The following is a 21033-nucleotide window of genomic DNA, read 5'->3' as shown; positions in this document are numbered from 1 at the left end:
TAGTTTCCTTATTCTATGATTGTGACGCTTTAACATGCAGTAACTACTATGCAAGTTTACAGTTACTATTATACAATAAAGTTCTAGAAATAACTCCGATAAATGATCATTTTTCTAGTTCTTATTCCGAAGAAACTCATACACGTGATCATTTTTTCTGAAAAATTTTTTATAGGGATGCATATTAAAGAAAACAAATAATTGTTATGAATTTTAAATTGTGGAAATGCAGGTTTGCAGCTTCTATTATACAATGAAGTTACAATACAGTTAGTTACTATTATACAATAAAGTTACAGTGCAGTTACTTCATATTATGAAACAAATATCTGTTATGAATTTCAAATTAAAGTAATGCAGGTTTATAGTTTCTATTATACAATGAAGTTACAATACAGTTACTGCGTATTAAGAAAACAAATATGTGTAATAAATTTCAAATTATGGTAATTTAGGTTTGCAATTATTATTATGCAATGAAGTTACAATACAATTATTGAATATTAATAAAAGTTAAATATTTGTAATAAAGTTTCGCTTAAATTCGGAACTTTTCGCCCGTAAAATAGAAATATTTAGTAATTAGTATTAAATATTAAACCGAATCAATAATTTTTGGTTAGAAACATTTTTTCTTGTTACGTATTATTTGATTAATAATTAATAATCAATATAAAAGTAGAATACTATTCGTAAGATCCAAGATTTTAATCTAACTCAATTTAATCGAGGTTTAACCGAAATTCTGAACTATCTGCAACATGCCGATCATTTGAATACAAAGTTGAAATTAGTACTGCGTACTATGTCACATATTCATTTCTATAATTTTATCATTTTTGGTTAGTTCACTCGTTATTTTCGGATAAACGTTATCCCGAAAATCGAAAAGCCGGCTTTGCCAAACTAATTATAACAATCGATAGAAAAAAAAAACCGATAAAATTATATATAAATAAACACTATGAATCTATGAAATCGAAAATTTAAAAATTATTATTTTTTAAAAAAAATGGCTCAAGATTCTACTTCTCCCGTTAAAACTACTAAAGCTCTAGATGATTATGTCTTATTGGGGCGTAGTGGATTAAGAGTTTCTCCATTATGTCTTGGCGCTATGGTAAGGTTATTTCGTAAGCCTGATCATAAATTATGGTGTAAAATTAACGTAAATTATTAAAGTAATATATGTATAATTTCTATTTTCTCACACATAAAAGACTTTTGGAGAACAATGGGTAAGATTTATATTAAATTATTTGAATTGATTATCTAGAAAAAAAAAAGAAAATAGTTTTTTAAAATATTAGCATTATACAAATATAGGGAATAGGTACTAATAAAGAAGAATCGAAAAAAGTTTTTGATCTTTATTACGAAAAGGGTGGAAATTTCTTTGGTAATTTTTTTTATTTACGCAGTAACCAATTATTTTTATCATGATTATAAAAAAATTTTTAATAATGATATATGTATCTTTCAGATACCGCCAACATGTACAATTTTGGTGATGTAAGTATTTATAATATTACAATTTTTTTTAGTTAATTCAATATTAATATTCATTATTAAAATAACTAGAGTGAACGTTTTCTTGGAGATTACGTTTCCGATAAACGATCCGATGTTGTGATTGCAACGAAATATTCGTGTATGAATTATGAGTTTTCTTAGTGACTTCATTTAATTCATTTAATTTTTGAATTTTTAATGATTTTCGACATTTAATTCTTAGGTAATCCAACTGCTTTGCAAAAGGACAAGAGGTTCAACCCGAATTTTGGTAAGCCTACAGTAAACTATTCAAGCGCAATTATTAAATAGTTGATAATAAACGAAAACTTTTTTGTTAAATGTATAGGAGGAAATCATCGAAAGAGTCTTGTAGAAAATTTAGATGAGAGTTTGAAACGGTTGAACATGAGTTATGTTGATATTCTATATGTCCATTTCTTTGAATATCGAACTCCAATTGAAGAGTATATGAGATCATTAGATGACATCGTTCGAAGCGGAAAGGTAAATAAACAATTTGTCTTACAGTCCACTTACAGTCCCACACAAATTATTTTCTAAAATATATTACTATAAAAATAAAATAGGCCTTGTATGTTGCCGTAAGCGACACTCCATCTTGGGCACTTTCTCGTTCAAATACCATTGCTGAATTACGTGGATGGAGGTACGAAATTATAATTATAATTTGTAAATAGTAAAGTAGAATTTTAGGTTAACATATATTTATTAACCGTGTTTAGCCCTTTCATTGGACTACAAACGCGTTATAATTTGCTGGATCGTTCGATGGAATTTGACTTACAACCTGCTTGTGCTGAGCATGACGTATGTATCATAAATTTAAATTTAACGTTTACACTATTTCATACACTTGAAATACATTATAATGATATTAAATCAAAAATTTTAGATCGGAATTATTCCATGGGGTATTATTGCTGAAGGGTAATTATTAATCATTGATGCATTCTTTTATGTTAAAATATTTAACGTTGTACTAATTGTTTTTATAATAGTTTTCTTACCGGAAAATATACGAGAGAATCAGTAAATTCGGATAGTCGCGGTCAATCAATTGCAAAACATGCACAATCTGAAAAAAATTGGAAAATTCTAGATGAAGTTACTGCTATTTCAAAAGAAATTGATAGATCTCCCGTTCAGGTAATTATTTATATATATTCTAACTTTAAATATTAAATATAAATTTTATTAAGATTTTTTTTTTAAAAAAATAAATAGATTGCTTTGAATTGGATTCAACAAAAACCCGGTATTACTTCTCCTTTAATTGGTGCTAAAACAGTTACTCAGCTTGAAGAAAATCTTAAATCACTTGAATTCAAGTAAGTATAATTATTTGATCATAATTTTTATTTTATGGAAAAAAAAAATTTCTGAAATTTACTTAATATAAACCAATCTTTTTTTCAGATTGACACCTGAACAAATGAAAAGACTTGATGATGTTTCTCAACCAACTGAACTTCCATTTCCTTATTCATTTACTGACCAATTTGATAAATATGTTGGAAAAAACATCGAAGTACCTAATAAATTTGGATCCATTGCGACCTCACGTAATTATGGAAGATTATATTAATTAATTAATATGGTTATTACTTAAAAAATTATTTTGTATATTCAATGTTACCGCAATTTAATCCAAATACATAATTGGATTATTGTGACTTTTTTGTTTTTTTTTTCTATTTGTCGTAAATATATTTTTAAAATTTATTGTATTTATTCTTTTGAAAGTTATAAAAAAAATATCTATTTTCAGCTTATATTTAGTTCGATTTGTTGAAAAGAAAAATTAAATCGTAAATATTTTATTGTTGGATATTATTTTAACAGTCAATATGTTTATATAGGAAAATCAATTTAAATAAAATCTTTAAATATACAAACAATCTTTATAACCCTCCCATTTTGATATATTGAAGTGTAAAATAAATTTTAATAATTAAATAATAACTATAGGCTATTCACGGATTTTAACCAGTAGTGACAATAAAAATCTTTCATATTTAATACCTCGTGTTCAGTCACTGCATAATACAGCCCACCTTTTGATACTATGATCATATGATGAATACTACTTATCCATGACAATTATTAAACCATAAATCATGTGAATTTGACCTTAAACTACAGAGTAGGATAATAGGATTAAAACCCATTTAAATTTCGAAAATAATAATGAATCTGTTGCTTACTAAAGTAAAAAAAAAAATTAACAAAAGCTTGAAAATATAAAATAAAAATCCAATTAAATTGTTAAATTAATTGAGAGTTTTGACATATAATTTCTATAAGGTTTTTTTTTAATACGAAATTATAGGAGAAACAGAAAGTCGTTAAGTTGTAATACAGAACTCACTTGATAGACTTGATACGTAAGTACGGTAACGCCACGGTCGTCACGCCAATTCTCCAATATCAAAAAAATAATATTGAATAAGGCTTCAAAAAAATTATTGAAGTAGAGATTTATAAAACGTACAAACATTCGTTATAATGGAAATTAATCCACCTTATCAAAGCTTTCTTTTTGATATTTCTTAGAACAAGAAGACTTGTAAACTTGTCTATACTGTATTTATTTGTCATGACGTTCACTACAGTGTTTGTCAAATGACTTGAAATGAACAAATGACTCAAATGACAAGTCATTTGTCATTTGTCATTTGCAACTCAAATGACCTGTCATTTAAGTCATTTGAAAAATATTAAATATTCTGAGAATTCTTATTAATTATTTTATTTATTTTAATTAAGAAAACAAAAATATTAAAACAAAATTGGTTTAATATATATAATCAAAAAAGTTTCAATAGTAGTAAAGATTTTTTAATCACGTGATTTGTCATTATTTGTTAATAATATTATTATAGACAGGATTATTTCACTTATAATTATTTCACTAATGATCATTTTATCCATACAGATAAAAGTTAATTAATTATGCAATAAAATATTTAATTGTAACAACTGTAGTGGATCCCATATATATAATTGTTGTCTTTATTTAATCATAAGATGGCCATAACATTTATTTATGCATATAATTATATAATAAAATTATATATAATAAATAACATATCAGATATTATTATCACTTTAATAATTATGGTTGTATTATTTATTATTTTCAGATTACAGTAAAAAATAAATAATTTTGTGAAATTGATTCTGTTTGTGATTATTTCGATTACGTCCTTCCTTTTTTATACATCACGTGATTATAAATTGTCCAATAATCTTTAAATATTTTAATGACAAATGACCAAATGACAAAGGACGCAAATGACATTCAAATGATACCCAATCATTTGGCATTTGTCATTTCACGAATAATTCAAATGCCAAATGCCAAATGATGGGGTGTCATTTGACCAAATGACTCCTAATCCGAAAAATGGTCAAATGACCAGGTCATTTCCGAACACTGGTTCACTACGCTCTAATTTTTGCCGATCCATTATGAAATCTACACTGGGTATATAAGCAATCATGTATGGTATGGTTGGTTTGTATGGTTTTACGCAGTATGGTTTTGAACACAAATACGTACTGTACATAATTGAATACCTAATTTATTGGCTACCACTGACATCTCATTTAATAACTTATCAGCCTAATTATGCATATATATTATTAATTGTTATATTGATTTATAGGTTGATTTATAATAAAATTATGCATATATATTATTAATTGTTATATTGATTTATAGGTTGATTTATAATAATTGTGTATTTATTAAATTGGACTTAGTTTCTTTATTTGCAAGTTATTTATCATATTTATAATATATAAAAGAAGTAGAAGTGAAAACGTGTACTATTTTACAAATAGAAATTAAAGAACATTGGCTGAAAGACAAACAGCAAATCATAGAGCTCTAGCAGAAGTTGAAAAACTAGAATTAGAAAATATAAAGCTACGCAAAGAATTAGAAAGTTTAATTTTTTTTCGTTTTTGGTTTAATAAATAGAAATTATTAAACCGTGTTTTATGATCATGTATTGATTGATCGTCATGTATTATGTTATTTATTCTTATGCTAAAAATTCATACATGTATGGTTTCTTACAAGTCTGCATACTTTAGATTGAAAACAGGTTTAAGCAACACCTATCTACACTTGGGACTACGTCATCGGTAAAATTTCTTGCCGAAATTCGGACTACGTTGTGCTGCGCCACCGAAAAAAAAGCGAAAAAAGACGGAAAAGTTCCGAGTCCAAGTAACCAAAGCCCATAAACAAGTAAGGTGAAAGTGGTTAATTTATTTATTGGTCCTGGTTGCTTCTTTTCAAGACTGCTCCTTAAAAAACCTTTGCCCATGCCAGCTTTTTAAGTAATTTCCTGCGAACCTGGTCAATGGCAATTAATCTATAAACTACTTATAACTTTTGAGAAAAAAAACATATCTACAGCTTCTTAAAAAAGTGAATAAAATGTCAGAAATACGTAAAAAATCTTTAAAAAATAACTTTTAGCACTCCGTCTATTTTTTCGTTCTGAGAATTTTTTGGACTGATGATCGACGGAAAGAGTTACACATTCGATATTAATAATATTTTTAAAACTATAACAAAAAAGTTTTTAAAATTCTTTAATTAATCTATTATATTATTTCTATATATTCATTTTGTGAGAAAACTTTTTTTCCTTCCTTTTATTAAAATCACATGAATGGTAAAACATAATTCCAATCGTAACATTCTGTGTCACATTAAATACATTATTGTGTAGAAGTGCAACATTTCTCAACGCAGATCAGTGCATCGGAAAAATATGTCCGAAAAAATTTTTTGTCGTAACTTCTACTTTTAATTAAAATTTTCCCTTCTAGTAACTCATTCATTGAACGAGAAAAAAAATTTTTAAAAAAATAAAATTTTAGCAAAATTTATCTCAAAAATAAAACCAAATGGTTACTAAATTTAGTAAATCAAATATCTCAGATAAAGATACTAATTTAATAAACATCAAAAATTGTTTATATTGCAATAAGCCTTTTACTGAAAAATTGTGGTGTAAAGAATGTATTAATTCGTTGGAAAAATTAGCAGAAAGTGGTAATATAGTAGCAATGTTTAATTTAGCCAATAGTTATTATTATGGAAAAGGAACAGAAAAGAATTTAAATAAAGCCCTTAATTGGTTTCAAAAAGCAGCAGAAAATGATGATGAAGATGCAATGTTTAAACTAGCCAGTATATATTATAATGGAGAAGAAACAGAAAAGAATTTAGAAAAAGCCTTTTATTGGATACAAAAAGCAGCTGAAAAAGACCATATTGAAGCAATTTTTAATTTAGCCATATATCATTATACTGGAGAAGGAACAGAAAAGAATTTAAAAAAAGCCTTTTATTGGATGCAAAAAGCGGCCAAAAAAGACTATATTGAAGCAATTTTTAATTTAGCCTGTATGTATAAAAATGGAGAAGGAACAGAAAAGAATTCAAAAAAAGCCTTTTATTGGTATCAAAAAGCAGCAGAAAATGGATATACTAATGCAATGTTTAATTTAGAAGTGTGTTATTATATAGGAGAAGGAACAGGAAAGAACTTAGAAAAAGCCTTTTATTGGATACAAAAAGCAGCTGAAAAAGACCATATTGAAGCAAGTTTTAATTTAGCCGATAAATATTATAATGGAGAAGGAACAAAAAAAAATTTAGAAAAAGCCTTTTATTGGTACCAAAAAGCAGCAGAGAAAGGATATGCTAATGCAATGTTTAATTTAGCCAGTATGTATAATTATGGAGAAAGAACAGAAAAGAATTTAGAAAAAACCTTTTATTGGTATAAAAAAGCAGCAGAAAATGGACATACTAATGCAATGTCTAATTTAGCCATCATGTATAATAATGGAGAAGGAACAGAAAAGAATTTAGAAAAAGCCTTTTATTGGTATCAAAAAGCAGCAGAAAATGGATATACTATTGCAATGGTTTATTTAGCCATGTGTTATTATGATGGAGAAGGAACAGAAAAAAAATTAGAAAAAGCTTTTCATTGGTATAAAAAAGCAGCAGAAAATGGACATACTAATGCAATGTTCAATTTAGCCATTTATTATAAAAAAGGAGAAGGAACAGAAAAGAATTTAGAAAAAGCCTTTTATTGGTATCAAAAAGCAGCTGAAAATGGTGTTGAAGGAGCAATGAATAATTTAGCCATATGTTATGGAGAAGGAAAAGGAACAGTAAAGAATTTAGAAAAAGCATTTTATTGGTATAAAAAAGTAGCAGAATATGGTGTTAAAGAAGCAATATTTAACTTAGCTACATGTTATTATAATGGAAAAGGAACAGAAAAGAATTCAGAAAAAGCCTTTCATTTGTTTCAAAAAGCAGCAGAAAATGGACATACTTATGCAGTGTTTAATTTAGCCGTATGTTATGAAAATGGAGAAGGAATAGAAAAGAATTTAGAAAAAGCCTTTCATTGTTATCAAAAAGCAGCAGAAAATGGTATTGAAGAAGCAATGAGTAATTTAGCCATATATTATAAAAAAGGAGAAGTAACAGAAAAGAATTTAGAAAAAGCCTTTTATTGGTATCAAAAAGCGGCAAAAAATGATGAAAATGCAATGTTTAATCTAGCCATCATGTATAATAATGGAGAAGAAACAGAAAAAAATTTAGAAAAAGCTTTTCACTGGTATCAAAAAGCAGCAGAAAAAGATCATATTAAAGCAATGAATAGTTTAGCCATATGTTATAAAGAAGGAAAAGGAACAGAAAAGAATTTAGAAAAAGCATTTTATTGGTATCAAAGAGCAGCACAAAATGGACATACTGATGCAATGTTTTACTCAGCCTGTATGTATATTAAAGGAGAAGGAATAGAAAATAATTTAGAAAAAGCCTTTCATTGGTATCAAAAAGCAGCAGAAAATGGACATACTAATGCAATGTTCAATTTAGCCATTTATTATAAAAAAGGAGAAGGAACAGAAAAGAATTTAGAAAAAGCCTTTTATTGGTATCAAAAAGCGGCAAAAAATGATGAAAATGCAATGTTTAATCTAGCCATCATGTATAATAATGGAGAAGAAACAGAAAAAAATTTAGAAAAAGCTTTTCACTGGTATCAAAAAGCAGCAGAAAAAGATCATATTAAAGCAATGAATAGTTTAGCCATATGTTATAAAGAAGGAAAAGGAACAGAAAAGAATTTAGAAAAAGCATTTTATTGGTATCAAAGAGCAGCACAAAATGGACATACTGATGCAATGTTTTACTCAGCCTGTATGTATATTAAAGGAGAAGGAATAGAAAATAATTTAGAAAAAGCCTTTCATTGGTATCAAAAAGCAGCAGAAAATGGACATACTACCGCAATGTTTTTATTAACCTTATGTTATGAAAATGGAGAAGGAACAGAAAAGAATTTAGAAAAAGCATTTTATTGGCATCAAAAAATAGTTGAAAGTAACAAAGTGGGTCTTAAAAATGAAGCTGAATTATGTAATGAATGCAAGCAACCATATAATGATTACCAGTGGTGCCAAAAATGTAATATTAAACGATTCCAACAAGACTTTTTAAAGTGGACTAGCGAAAATGAATTTATTGATAAATTTATTCAAGAAGCACAATTAAATGCTAAAAATAGTTATGAAATTTTAGAATGGATACCATATAATAAATTGTCAAATATTAATTATTATGATAAAGGAGGATTTGGCGAAATTTATAAGGCTATCTGGTTAGATGGACCTATTATTAGTTGGAATTTTGACAAACAACAATGGAATAGATGTAATTTTCAAACAGGTTATGAAGTCATTCTTAAAACACTTAATAATTCATCAAATTTAAATAGTAAATTTCTGAATGAGGTATAGTATTTTTATTTAATAGCAAATTTTATAATCTTTTGCAAAACTTTAATGATTTTTTTTTATTTATATAGTGGAAATATCATTATAATTGTCAGAAAAAATCATTTTCAAAATTTATTCAGTTCTTTGGATTTACCCAAGATCCAAATAATTTAAATTATATAATAGTAATGAGTTATGCAAAAAAAGGAAGTTTGAGAAAATGCTTATCTGATATAATTAAATTTAAATGGCAAGACAAGTTACAATTGTTGAAAACAATTATATTAGGACTTAAAGTAATTCATGAATCAAATTTAACTCATGGTGATTTTCATGATGGTAATATTTTAATGTCAGATAATTACAATGAGTTATTTATTATTGATATGGGATTATGTAAGCCTATGAATGATTTGCAAGATACTGATAATAAAATTAATGAAATTTATGGAGTTTTGCCTTATATGGCACCAGAAATATTAAGAATGAAACCTTATACTCCAGCAAGTGATATTTATAGTTTTTCAATGATAATGTGGGAATTTACATCAGGTATTCCTCCATTTAATCATGAGGCACATGATCATCACCTTACCTTGAATATTTGTAAAGGGAAACGTCCTGAAATCATAAAAAATACTCCAAAATGTTATATAGATTTAATGAAAAAATGTTGGGATTCAAATCCCTCCAATAGACCAACTATAGGAATGCTTGAAAATATTATATCTGAATGGATTAGATGTATTAATGAATATTATGAAATAAACAGGGATGGAGATTATAAATTTAAGGTATCTAATGTTGATGATCAATTAAAAGATGATATGATTGAATTTGTAGAAGCAAACAAAACTTTAGTACAAGAACAAGCAAATACTTCTATTATACAATATCATCCACAAGCAAATACTGCTATTATACAATCTCATTCACAAGCATATTATACAAGTCGCAGACTTACTGAAATCTTAGTTCAAGAAAATTCTGAGTGTTTTGAATGTGTAATTAAAATTTAATAATTCTATTATTTATGTTAGAATATTTTATTATGTAGGAAATATATATATTACATACTTACACAATTTCTACAATAAAGTAATTATTATTAATACAAATATAAAAATAAAGTTTATTAATATATTATAATTTATTTAGTAAATTTAAACAAATCCATACTTCAAAATTTATTAAAATTACTATTGCAAATGAATACTTAACATCAATGATAGTCTTTGTCTACAATATAAAATAATTCATCGAAAGGGAATAGAAGTAATAATCCAAGTTATTTTAATGTGTGACAGGTTACGCCGAAATGCCAAATTATCTGCCTGATCGTACTATTTATTAGACAACTGGTTAGTTCATCATCATCAGCCACATCAATTCTTTTTTATCGTTTTTCCCTTCCCCCCTTTTCTTCCCCTTTTCATGTTTTAAAAATATGTTTTAATATTTAAAAGTTTTTTGTTATTTAATAAAGTTAAACGTTTTCCACCAGCAGCAGAGCTTTAGGTGCTAAAATATTTTTATAAATATTTCATAAATAAATCCATAACAAACGGGATTATAAATTTCACAACATAATTTCAGCATTTGGTCATATTAAACAGTTGAAAAATGAAAGATACTTAAAGATAGTTGTTTATGAGGTATGCAGATGCTTGTATATTGATTTGTATTAATTTTCATGAAGTTGTATGGATTTTTTTGTAATACTAAGACGCGTTTTTTAATAAAAATTTCATAAATTTCATGTAAATATAGTATTTAATAAAATGTATGCAATAATATTAATTCTTTTATATGACAATATTTGAAAGTATGCAATATATATATTTTTTATTCTTTAACATTTTTAAAAAGCGCAAAAATTTTTTTTAAGATAAACATTACATGAAAAAATAAGCAAATTGACATTTACAGTTGTAATCTAAAATAATATATTCGGCATAACCTGTCATACATTCCAGACATGCTTTAAAAGAAGTTGAATGATATATTTGGCTAATATCAAAAGTCTAAACATAAACCATTTAAAATCTAAACATTTTGACAAGATTTGACATATACGTTCTAATCATCTACTGTTAAACTTAGAAAAAAAAAATAATAAAATATTTAGTTTTTAGTTTTTAGTTTTTAAATTTTAAGCTGAAATATAAAAATAATATTAAAAGTTATAATTTTATTACAAAGAAATATAAAGAAATATTAAAACTATAGTAAAAATACATAATTCTTATATTAAAATCATATAAGGTTTTAACACTATTTAAACCTTTTGATAATTTCAACTTTTAAAAATAAAATATCCTTCGGAGTCATGTGCCGATGGCTAATCCATGAAAATTTTTGTGGCTAATCCAGATCCGGTTAATGAAATTTTTATCGATTTTTTTTTTTACGAAAAAAAAATTTAGTTTTTTCTTATTAATCTAGGCCATTCCCTTCCTTTTGGAAAGATAAAATTTTTATGGTTTCTTATTTTTTTCGGTTTTTTCAAAACCGATTTTTTTTAATATTATTATTAATTAGTCAGTTTTTTTTCGTTTTTTTTTTCAAACTAACGCTGCACGTTAATATGATCTCGTCATTCAGTCACAGTAATTTGTAATAGATAACTCTACAGATGCAGTATTTGTGGCCCCACCATAAAAGCCAAAAATTATAAATATTAGTATTATTTTGATTGGTTTAGGAAATATGGATGTAGGAACGTAAAGAAGAAATTTTTTTTATGATAATATTTCTTTTATGACATCATTAAATAGCACCTTTTTATTTTACGATCATATAGTATTATAGTATTGGTTAGACTTATGAAGATCAAAACTTTATTATCCGGGTTAGCTATATTTAGGTAAATAATAGGACCCAGAAATATATATATAGGGGTCAGGTGATGAAAAAAATTTTTTACTATGAGCTGTACGCATTTTTTCAGGGCCGGAATTATGATAATGCCAGTCGGTTACTATAATAGGAAATAAAATTCTGACTGGCATTATCAAAAATTATCTAAAAAAGGAAAGATTTTCATGATTTTTTTAGTTCAAAATACGCAAACTCAAACCTGACCCTTTTATATATATTTCTGGGTCCTTAAATAATATTATCATAATTACTAATAATCGATAAGTAAAACGAATAATAATAATAATAATAATAAATTCTTATTTTTTTTCGGTTTGAAAAAAAAATGAAAAAAAAAATTTTAATTTCAGAAAATAATTTCGGCCTATAAGAATCGGGGAAAAAGGCATTTTAAAAAAAGAACCTTTAAGTCTATAAGAACCGAAAACCGAAAAAAAGGTATCTGATATATAAAAAAAATAATAAAATTTCCGGTCTATAAGAACAAAAAAAAAAGGTATAAACTGGGAGATTTATTTTTTATTTTTTTTTTTAATAAAAATGAATATTTGAGCCTTGGTGTGATCTGCTGCGGCCAATTTGAGAGACTAAAACAAAATATGATTAATAAGAAAAATTACTTTTTTTTTTATTTAGCATTATCTCATTAGCAAAAAATTGGATTAGCCGCAAAAATCTCATGGATTTGGCCATCGCCACATGCATAACCATGCAAATTATTTAACGATTAATAAATACGGAATAAATTGATTGGAGGGTAATCTAAACTTTTTTTAGTTATTTAGAAGATGTAAATTAATTTAAGAAATATTTAAACAAACATATTTTAATATACCTTAAATGTTTAGATAACAATAAACTGCAATAAAAAATTACAAATGTTGCGGTATATAAAAATTTCGATCGTATCAATTGATTTTAGCTTCTTCTTATGATAGAAGATAACGCTTAAATATTATTCATCTTCACGAAAAACCTTGAGAAGTTTCACAAAATTGGTCACATCAGAGATGATAAATACTGATATTATGATAAATGTATAAATCAACTAACATTATTATTGTTGGATTCTTATTTCAATAATTTAATTTTTACTTTAATTATAGATTTACTTAATGGTTTTATTTTGACAAAAAAAAAAATGATGCAATACAAAGTCCGAGTTGTAAATCACTTAAAAATTTATTAACGTTAATCTTTACTTGTTAAGGTTAATCACTTTTTGTGGAACTGGATACAATTCTATATCGGCGGATTTGCGTAATCACATGTCAGCCGAGACACGTGATTACGCAAATCCACCATATAAGTATTAAATAGAACATTAAGGCAATTTAAAGAAAGTAGATCAAAGTATACGTTAACTATTAAGGGTTGCTCACTGAGAATCACGTCTCATTATTATTTTTATAGTTTTATCATTTTTGGTTAATTCGTCCATTTTTGTAACAAACGCAAGCAAAAGGTTATACAATTTCAATAGTAGCGTTGTTTAACCGATTAATTAATAGATTATATGATTATATGTTACCTTAATCAATCAAAAATCGGATTAATTGATCGACCCATTAATTGATCAAATGTCAATTTTAAATAAAGTTTGACATCATACTTTTCATAAAAACCCTTTCCTATTCAAGGGATAAGATGAGATGAAATACTAATATATCGCATAAAGAACATTTTTAAAAAGCATACAACGTTATTTAATTTACCAATAAAATTTAAGGATTAACGGATGATCCGTTAAAATTCGTATTAGGATTAATCCGGATAAATCCTAATTTATGCAAAATTAAGATTTTTCCTATCAAGGATCAATCCGTAAATTTTCAGATTCAGATGACGTTTTAAAAATAGGATCGGATCATTAATTTAAATTACTAAGGGATAATCACTGCAAGTATTATTCATTTTTGTTGGATTCGCTCATTTTTTAAAACTAATGCGGGCAAAAACTTATTTATCTTAATTAAAGTAAGTGGATTTGTAATAAATCATAATCAGGTTAGCTAAATCAATAGATAGAAAACATTTGTATATAAATATACGTTACGATACGAGAGATTTTTCTGAAAAATATTTTATTTTGAAAATATGTCTCAAGATTATACTTCTCCCGTCAAAACTACTAAAGCTCTTGATGAATATGTCTTGTTGGGGCGTTCTGGATTGAGAATTTCTCCATTATGTCTTGGCACTGTGGTAAGATAATTTTGCAATCTAACCAAAATTATTATGAATATCTTTGATAACAAAACATTTTATTAATATTAACATAATTATGCTGTATATTGAAGACTTTTGGTGAACAATGGGTAAGTTATATACTCTATATTAAGAAATGAAAAAAATGATATCTGAATTTCATTAACACTTTACAAATAGGGAGTGGGCGCTGATAAAGAAAAATCGAAAAAAGTTTTTGATCTTTATTACGAAAGGGGTGGAAATTTCTTTGGTAATTTTTCATTAATTTACGTAGTCAATAATAAGTCATTTCATAATTTTTCGAATAATTTAATAATAACGTATATTTTTCAGATACCTCCAACATTTACAATTTTGGTGAAGTAAGTATTGATATTATAATTATTATTTTTTTTTTATTTAATTTAATATTAATATTTATTAATAAATGATTAGAGTGAACGTTTCCTTGGAGATTACGTCTCTGATAAACGATCCAATGTCGTAATTGCAACAAAATATACAAGTATGGATCATGAATTATCTTTATAATATCATTCAAATTTGGAATTTTCAATAACCTTCAAGATTTATTTTTACAGCTAATAGAACTGCTATGTTAAAGGATCAGAAATTCAATCCGAATTTCGGTGAGCTAGTAAATTATAATAGTACAGTTAAAACATTTTATGTTAATTGATAATTAAACATATAGGGGGAAATCATCGAAAAAGTCTTGTGGAAAATTTAGATGAAAGTTTGAAACGATTAAATATGAACTATGTTGATATTTTATATGCTCATATGTTTGAATATCGAACTCCAATCGAAGAAATGATGAGATCATTAGATGACGTTATTCGAAGTGGAAAAGTAAGCAAACTTATTTTTCTTATAATATTTACTCGAACAATTTTTTTTCTAAATATTATTAAAAAAAAATAGGCATTATATGTTGCCGTGAGCGATATTCCATCTTGGGCACTCGCTCGAGCTAATACTATTGCTGAATTACGTGGATGGAGGTATGAAATTATAATAATTACTTTAACCTAATAAAAACTAAAGTTATTAAGTTAACTCATATTTATAAACTACTTTAGCCCTTTCATTGGACTTCAAACACGTTATAGTTTATTGAATCGATCGTTTGAATTTGACTTACAACCTGCTTGTGCTGAACTTGATGTAATGTATTATAAACTTATATTTTACATTTATACTACTAGTACTTGAATTAAATAATGATATTAAATCAAATTATTTAGGTTGGAGTTATTCCATGGGGTACTATTGCTGAAGGGTAATTATTAATTATTAATTATATGATGTATTCATTGTTAAAATATTAACGTTATATTAATTATTTCTTTTAATAGTTTTCTTACCGGAAAATATACAAGAGAATCGACAGTTGATCCAAAACTAAACATTCGTAATAAAGCAATCGGAGCTTATTCAAAATCTGAAAAAAATTGGAAAATTTTAGATGAAGTTATTGCAATTTCAGAAGAAATTGATAGATCTCCAGTTCAGGTAATTATTTATATTCAATCCTCTAAATATTTAAATATAATTTATTAATAAAAATATTTTTCTTAAATAAGTAGGTTGCTTTGAATTGGGTTCAACAAAAACCTGGTATTACAAGTTCTCTAATTGGTGCTAGAACAGTCAGTCAGCTTGAAGAAAATCTTAGATCGCTTGAATTCAAGTTAGTATAATTATTTGAAAAAAAAAATTTTCTTTTTAAAAAAAAAAAAATGTTTCTAATATAAATTTAATTTTTTTCAGATTGACACCTGAACAAATGAAAAGACTTGATGATGTTTCTAAACCAAACGAAGTTCCATTTCCTCATAAATTTGCTAACCAATATGATAGATATATTGGAAAAAATATTCAAGTACCAAATAAATTTGCGCCTATTGTGAAAGCATATAACTATGGAAGTTTATATTAATCAATGAAACAAGATTATTAATATAATTTATATATTTGTATATTAAACAGTTTAATATATTGCTACGACCTCTTTATTTTTTTCTCGATTTGTCAAATTTAATATGAAACAAAATAGTATTTTTGACCGTTTTATTCAATATATTTTTATTTTTTTTTTGTCAATAGAAAATGATTTTTTTTTATTTTATATATGAATTTATATAATAAAAGATTGTAAGTACTCGATGATCTATATAGTTATATTTTAAAGAATAAATATTTATACTTGATTTCGCTTAACAAATACATAATATTTTAATAAGTTAAGATAAATTTTATTAATACATGCTTAAATTGCTTAATTACTAATTCATGTATTAATAAAAACAAATAAGTGATAAGCGGTTCTTCTAGATATATAATATTTATGAGGTTCTTATTTAATACGAAATTATAGAGGAAAATAGAAAGTCGTTAAATTGTCATACCGGACCACTTGAATTTAGTGGTTCGATCCGGATATGTAAATTTCGTTAAAAATGGCTTATGACAATAACAACCGACTTTAATTTTGTAGAAATCGGGATTAAACCCGTTTATTAAGAAATTTCAGCACTACGATCATATTCGTAGTACAACTTCCTTTTTTTTGTTTCTTATTTGTCTATAATCGTATTAATTGATTTTCACTACTATGAGAATCAGCCGCTAGAATAAAATCAGAATCTCATAATTAACGGAATATATGATTGGTAATATTTTGTTGATATATATTCCGCAATTCCGCATGATTATAATAATTATAATTTTTTTAGCAACGTGATTTATGAAGAGTAGCAAAATTCCAAAAAGTTGAAATAAATATTTTTATTAATATGTAAAGATTTTTAAAATATTTCGTAAACAATTAATGTTTTCATTTTAAAAATTAATATTTTTATTAATATTTGATAACACTTCGTAAAATAAAACGAATTATTACTAATGTTATTAATTTAAAAAAAAATTTAGTTTTTCGCTTTATATTAAGATGAAAATGTAATTTTTACATACTTAAGATAATTATTTATTCTAATATAATGATTAAAAAATTAAAAAATTATTTTTTAAAACTTGTTGTATTCATGAGAATATTTAATTGTCGGATATGAGTATTGGAATTTTGGAATTTTTGGGATTCGATTTGTGAAAATTGTGTGCTATTATGCACTATTAGTTAATTAACTTTAGTGAAAAGACTCATTATTATTATTATAATTAAATTTAAGCTATTTAAATTTCACTTTGCAAAAAATAAGTGCAATTAAAATAATAAATGAATTTTGGAAAATACCTAACGGGTAAAGTCATATCATTTTTGTGGAACAATATTATTTATTTCATCAGTCAACATAAAAGATAATCAGGTTGTGATGGGCCTTTTAAACCTACATGAATTTATTATGATGATTAATAACAATTTTTAATGCTAGAATTATTTTTTATATAGGACTTTTTTATCAATTAGATATTATTCATCTCATAACCAACTAATTTCAAATTTTAATAGAAAAATTCTCATAAATTATAAATATAAACATATTTTATCAGTTATAGGTAAATTTTTTCTAATAATAATTTTTATTTTCCAATGGTTCAAGTCAGAATGAGTATTTTACTCCGAGTTATATGTGCAAGTAGTACAAGTTACTAAACGGGCTATAGGTATATCAGTATTATCAGTTTTATATGATCAGCACTATTTGTAGCAGAGTCACGTTTGTATTACCCATATGGCGCAATTATTCTAATGTTTGTGTATTACATATATATTGGATAACTGATAATGCAGGTTGAATAAAAATTTTTGAGAAAATAAAAAAATATTTATACATCAAAATGCAGAACTTATTAACAAATAACACAAACAAGTGTGTAAAATGCGGCAATATGTACATAAATATTAAATATAAATGGTGTGAAACATGTCAAATTACAAGCTGGACTAGTGGAAATAAAGATATTGATAATCTAATTCAAGAAATACAATTAAAAATTAATTGTTACATAGATATAATGTTTGAATGGATCTCATGCAATCAATTTGATAGAATTAAAGAAATAAGCAATGCGGTATATTCAACAATATGGAAATTTAGTCCATTAAATTGGAATATAAAGGAACTTATAAAAAAATCAAATAGGATAGTTGCTTTAAAAGTGTATTTATATAATGAAGTTTTAAAAGGTCTAAATAAGGTACGAAATTTTATAATTAAATAATTTTTTTTTTTTACTATACAGTAATTATAATAATAATTTTGTGCTTTTATACAGTTCAGACAATACCAAATAGAGGATTATTACAATGATTTTGAGTTTTTTATATTAAAAAATTTTGAAATCTTTTATGGAAAATGCATAAAATGTGGAAAGTATTATACAAATTCAGAGTATAACTGGTGTAAACCATGTCAAATAAATTGGTTAAAAGAAAATTTCATGAACTGGACCAGTGAAAATGAACAAATTGACAATTTAATTCAAGAGATACAATTAAGTATTAATGATTATGAAGATGCAATATCTGAATGGATACCATATTACCAGTTCAATGATATCGAAAGATTAGATAATATAGTATATTCAGCGAAATGGGAGAATGGTCCATTATCATATAACTATTATAATGAAGAATATGCAAGAAATTCAGCAAATAAATCCGTTATTTTAAAATATTTGGTTAATTCACAAAATATTACGAATGAATTTCTGAAAAAGGTATACAAAATTACAAATTTCTATATATTTTGATTCAAGTATTTCTACTATTATTAATATTTTTTTTCAATAGATTATGGCAACTTATGGTGAATTTAAAATATATGGCATATCTCAAAATCCTAAAACAAAAGATTATATTATAGTATTCAATAAAGATCAATATTTAGAAGATTGCTGTGTAAATTGTGGAAAGTATTACACAAATGCATGGAACAAACGATATAAATGTTGTAAACATTGTCAAATAAGTTGGTTAAAAGAAAATTTCACAAATTGGACCAGTGAAAATGAAAAAATTGATAATCTAATTCGAAAAATGCAATTAAAAATTAGTAATTATAGAGATATTATATTTGAATGGATACCGTACTGTCAGTTTAATGATATTGAAGAATTAAGCAGTATAGCATATTTAGCGAGATGGAGGGATGGCCCATTATCATATAGTAACTATTTTTATAAAAATGAATATGCAAGAAATTCAGCAAATAAGCCAATTATTTTAAAATATTTAGTTAATTCGAAAAATATTACTAATGAATTGTTGAATGAGGTATGTAAGTTTTTCTAATAAATTTAATTCTACTACTTTCTGTATTGTTAATAATTTTTCAATAGATTATAGCATATTATGATAAAGTTAAAATATATGGTATATCACAAAGTCCTAATACTAAAGATTACATTATGATATTTAATAAAGATCAATATTTGGAAAATTGCTGTATAAAATGTGGAAAGTATTACACAACATCAGAGTATAAATGGTGTAAACCATGTAAAATTAATTGGTTAAAAGAAAATTTCACAAACTGGACCAGCAAGAATGAACAAATTGATAGTTTAATTCAAAAAATGCAGTTACTAAATATTAATAATCATAAAGATATAATATTTGAATGGATATCATACAATCAATTTAATGATATTAAAGTATTAAGCAATACAACATATTTAGCAATATGGAAAGATGGTTTATTATCATATAACAACTATTATAAGAATGAATATACAAGAAATTTAACAAATATTGCAGTTGTATTAAAATATTTAGTAAATTCACAAAATATCACTAATGAGTTTCTAAATGAGGTATGTAAATTTTCTATGAATTTAATTTCAAGTACATTACGGTACAACATAATATATTGATACATTTTTAATAGATTATGGCTTATTATGATAAAGCTAAAATATATGGTATGTCACAAAATCCTAAAACAAAAGATTACATTATGATATTTAATAAAGATCAATATTTGAAAAATTACTGTATAAAATGCGAAAAATATTTCACAAAATCAGAGTATAAATGGTGCAAACCATGTCAAATAAACTGGCTAAAAGAAAATTTCACGAACTGGACTAGTGGAGATGAAAAAATTGACAACCTAATTCAAAAGAAACAATTAGAAATAAATGATTATAAAGATATTACATTTAAATGGATACCATATAATCAGTTTAATAATATTATTGAATTAACCAATAAAATATATTCAGCAAAATGGAAAGATAGTTTATTATATTGGAATGAAAAAAAGCATAAAGATTTAAATAAAGCAGTTATTTTAAAATATTTAATCAATCCACTAGATATTGCTAGTGAATTTTTGAAGGTAGTATATATTAGTTTTTTGTAAATTTATTTTCAAATATTTTTTGTAATATTAATATAATATTATTATTTAATAGATAATAACATATTATAATGAAATTGAAACATATGGTATATCTCAGCATCCTAATACAAAAGATTACATTATAATATTTAATGAAGATCAATATTTAAAATATTGCTGTATAAAGTGCGACAAGTATTACACAAAATCAGAGTATAAATTGTGCAAACCATGTCAAATAAATTGGTTAAGAGAAAATTTT

At 25.1% G+C, this 21033-nt stretch overlaps 4 protein-coding genes across 4 annotated transcripts; all 4 read left to right on the top strand.

Annotated features, from left to right (window-relative positions):
* The first annotated feature begins 980 nt into the window (after positions 1-980).
* On the top strand, positions 981-3441 carry OCT59_026933 (uncharacterized protein). Its single transcript, XM_025331135.2, has 13 exons — positions 981-1120; positions 1221-1238; positions 1327-1399; positions 1484-1512; positions 1582-1651; positions 1736-1783; positions 1862-2019; positions 2103-2182; positions 2259-2343; positions 2429-2463; positions 2535-2682; positions 2761-2864; positions 2953-3441. The coding sequence occupies exons 1-13, from the start codon at positions 1013-1015 to the stop codon at positions 3119-3121; spliced, it is 1125 nt and encodes a 374-aa protein (XP_025177627.1). The 5' UTR covers positions 981-1012; the 3' UTR covers positions 3122-3441.
* A 3021-nt stretch (positions 3442-6462) lies between these two features.
* On the top strand, positions 6463-10391 carry OCT59_026932 (uncharacterized protein; the record flags this gene model as incomplete). Its single annotated transcript, XM_066136595.1, has 3 exons — positions 6463-8985; positions 9462-9924; positions 10030-10391. 3 exons carry the CDS (start codon positions 6463-6465, stop codon positions 10389-10391), a joined length of 3348 nt encoding a protein of 1115 aa, XP_065993067.1.
* Positions 10392-14349: 3958 nt separating this feature from the next.
* Positions 14350-16405, top strand: OCT59_026931 (uncharacterized protein; the record flags this gene model as incomplete). Its single annotated transcript, XM_066136593.1, has 13 exons — positions 14350-14457; positions 14553-14570; positions 14641-14713; positions 14797-14825; positions 14899-14968; positions 15045-15092; positions 15158-15315; positions 15388-15467; positions 15546-15630; positions 15711-15745; positions 15822-15978; positions 16053-16156; positions 16237-16405. 13 exons carry the CDS (start codon positions 14350-14352, stop codon positions 16403-16405), a joined length of 1134 nt encoding a protein of 377 aa, XP_065993066.1.
* Positions 16406-18441: 2036 nt separating this feature from the next.
* OCT59_026930 (uncharacterized protein) lies at positions 18442-20990 on the top strand (the record flags this gene model as incomplete). The annotated part of the gene is made up of 8 exons (XM_066136592.1): positions 18442-18624; positions 18703-19146; positions 19220-19341; positions 19627-19702; positions 19768-20241; positions 20316-20768; positions 20845-20878; positions 20959-20990. 8 exons carry the CDS (start codon positions 18442-18444, stop codon positions 20988-20990), a joined length of 1818 nt encoding a protein of 605 aa, XP_065993065.1.
* Between the last annotated feature and the right edge of the window lie 43 nt (positions 20991-21033).

Source organism: Rhizophagus irregularis, chromosome 7 (assembly GCF_026210795.1).
Source record: "Rhizophagus irregularis chromosome 7, complete sequence".
Taxonomy (NCBI): domain Eukaryota; kingdom Fungi; phylum Glomeromycota; class Glomeromycetes; order Glomerales; family Glomeraceae; genus Rhizophagus; species Rhizophagus irregularis.
The sequence above is the reverse complement of the archived record's forward strand: the minus strand, read 5'-3'. Positions and strand labels throughout refer to the sequence as shown.

Excerpts from the sequence above, each read along its gene's own strand:
- OCT59_026933 (XM_025331135.2), top strand. The coding sequence starts at position 1,013 with ATGGCTCAAGATTCTACTTCTCCCGTTAAAACTACTAAAGCTCTAGAT. Across the intron at positions 1,784-1,861 it reads GAGGTTCAACCCGAATTTTG|GAGGAAATCATCGAAAGAGT; the intron begins GTAAGCCTACAG and ends TTAAATGTATAG. Across the intron at positions 2,344-2,428 it reads CTGCTTGTGCTGAGCATGAC|ATCGGAATTATTCCATGGGG; the intron begins GTATGTATCATA and ends CAAAAATTTTAG.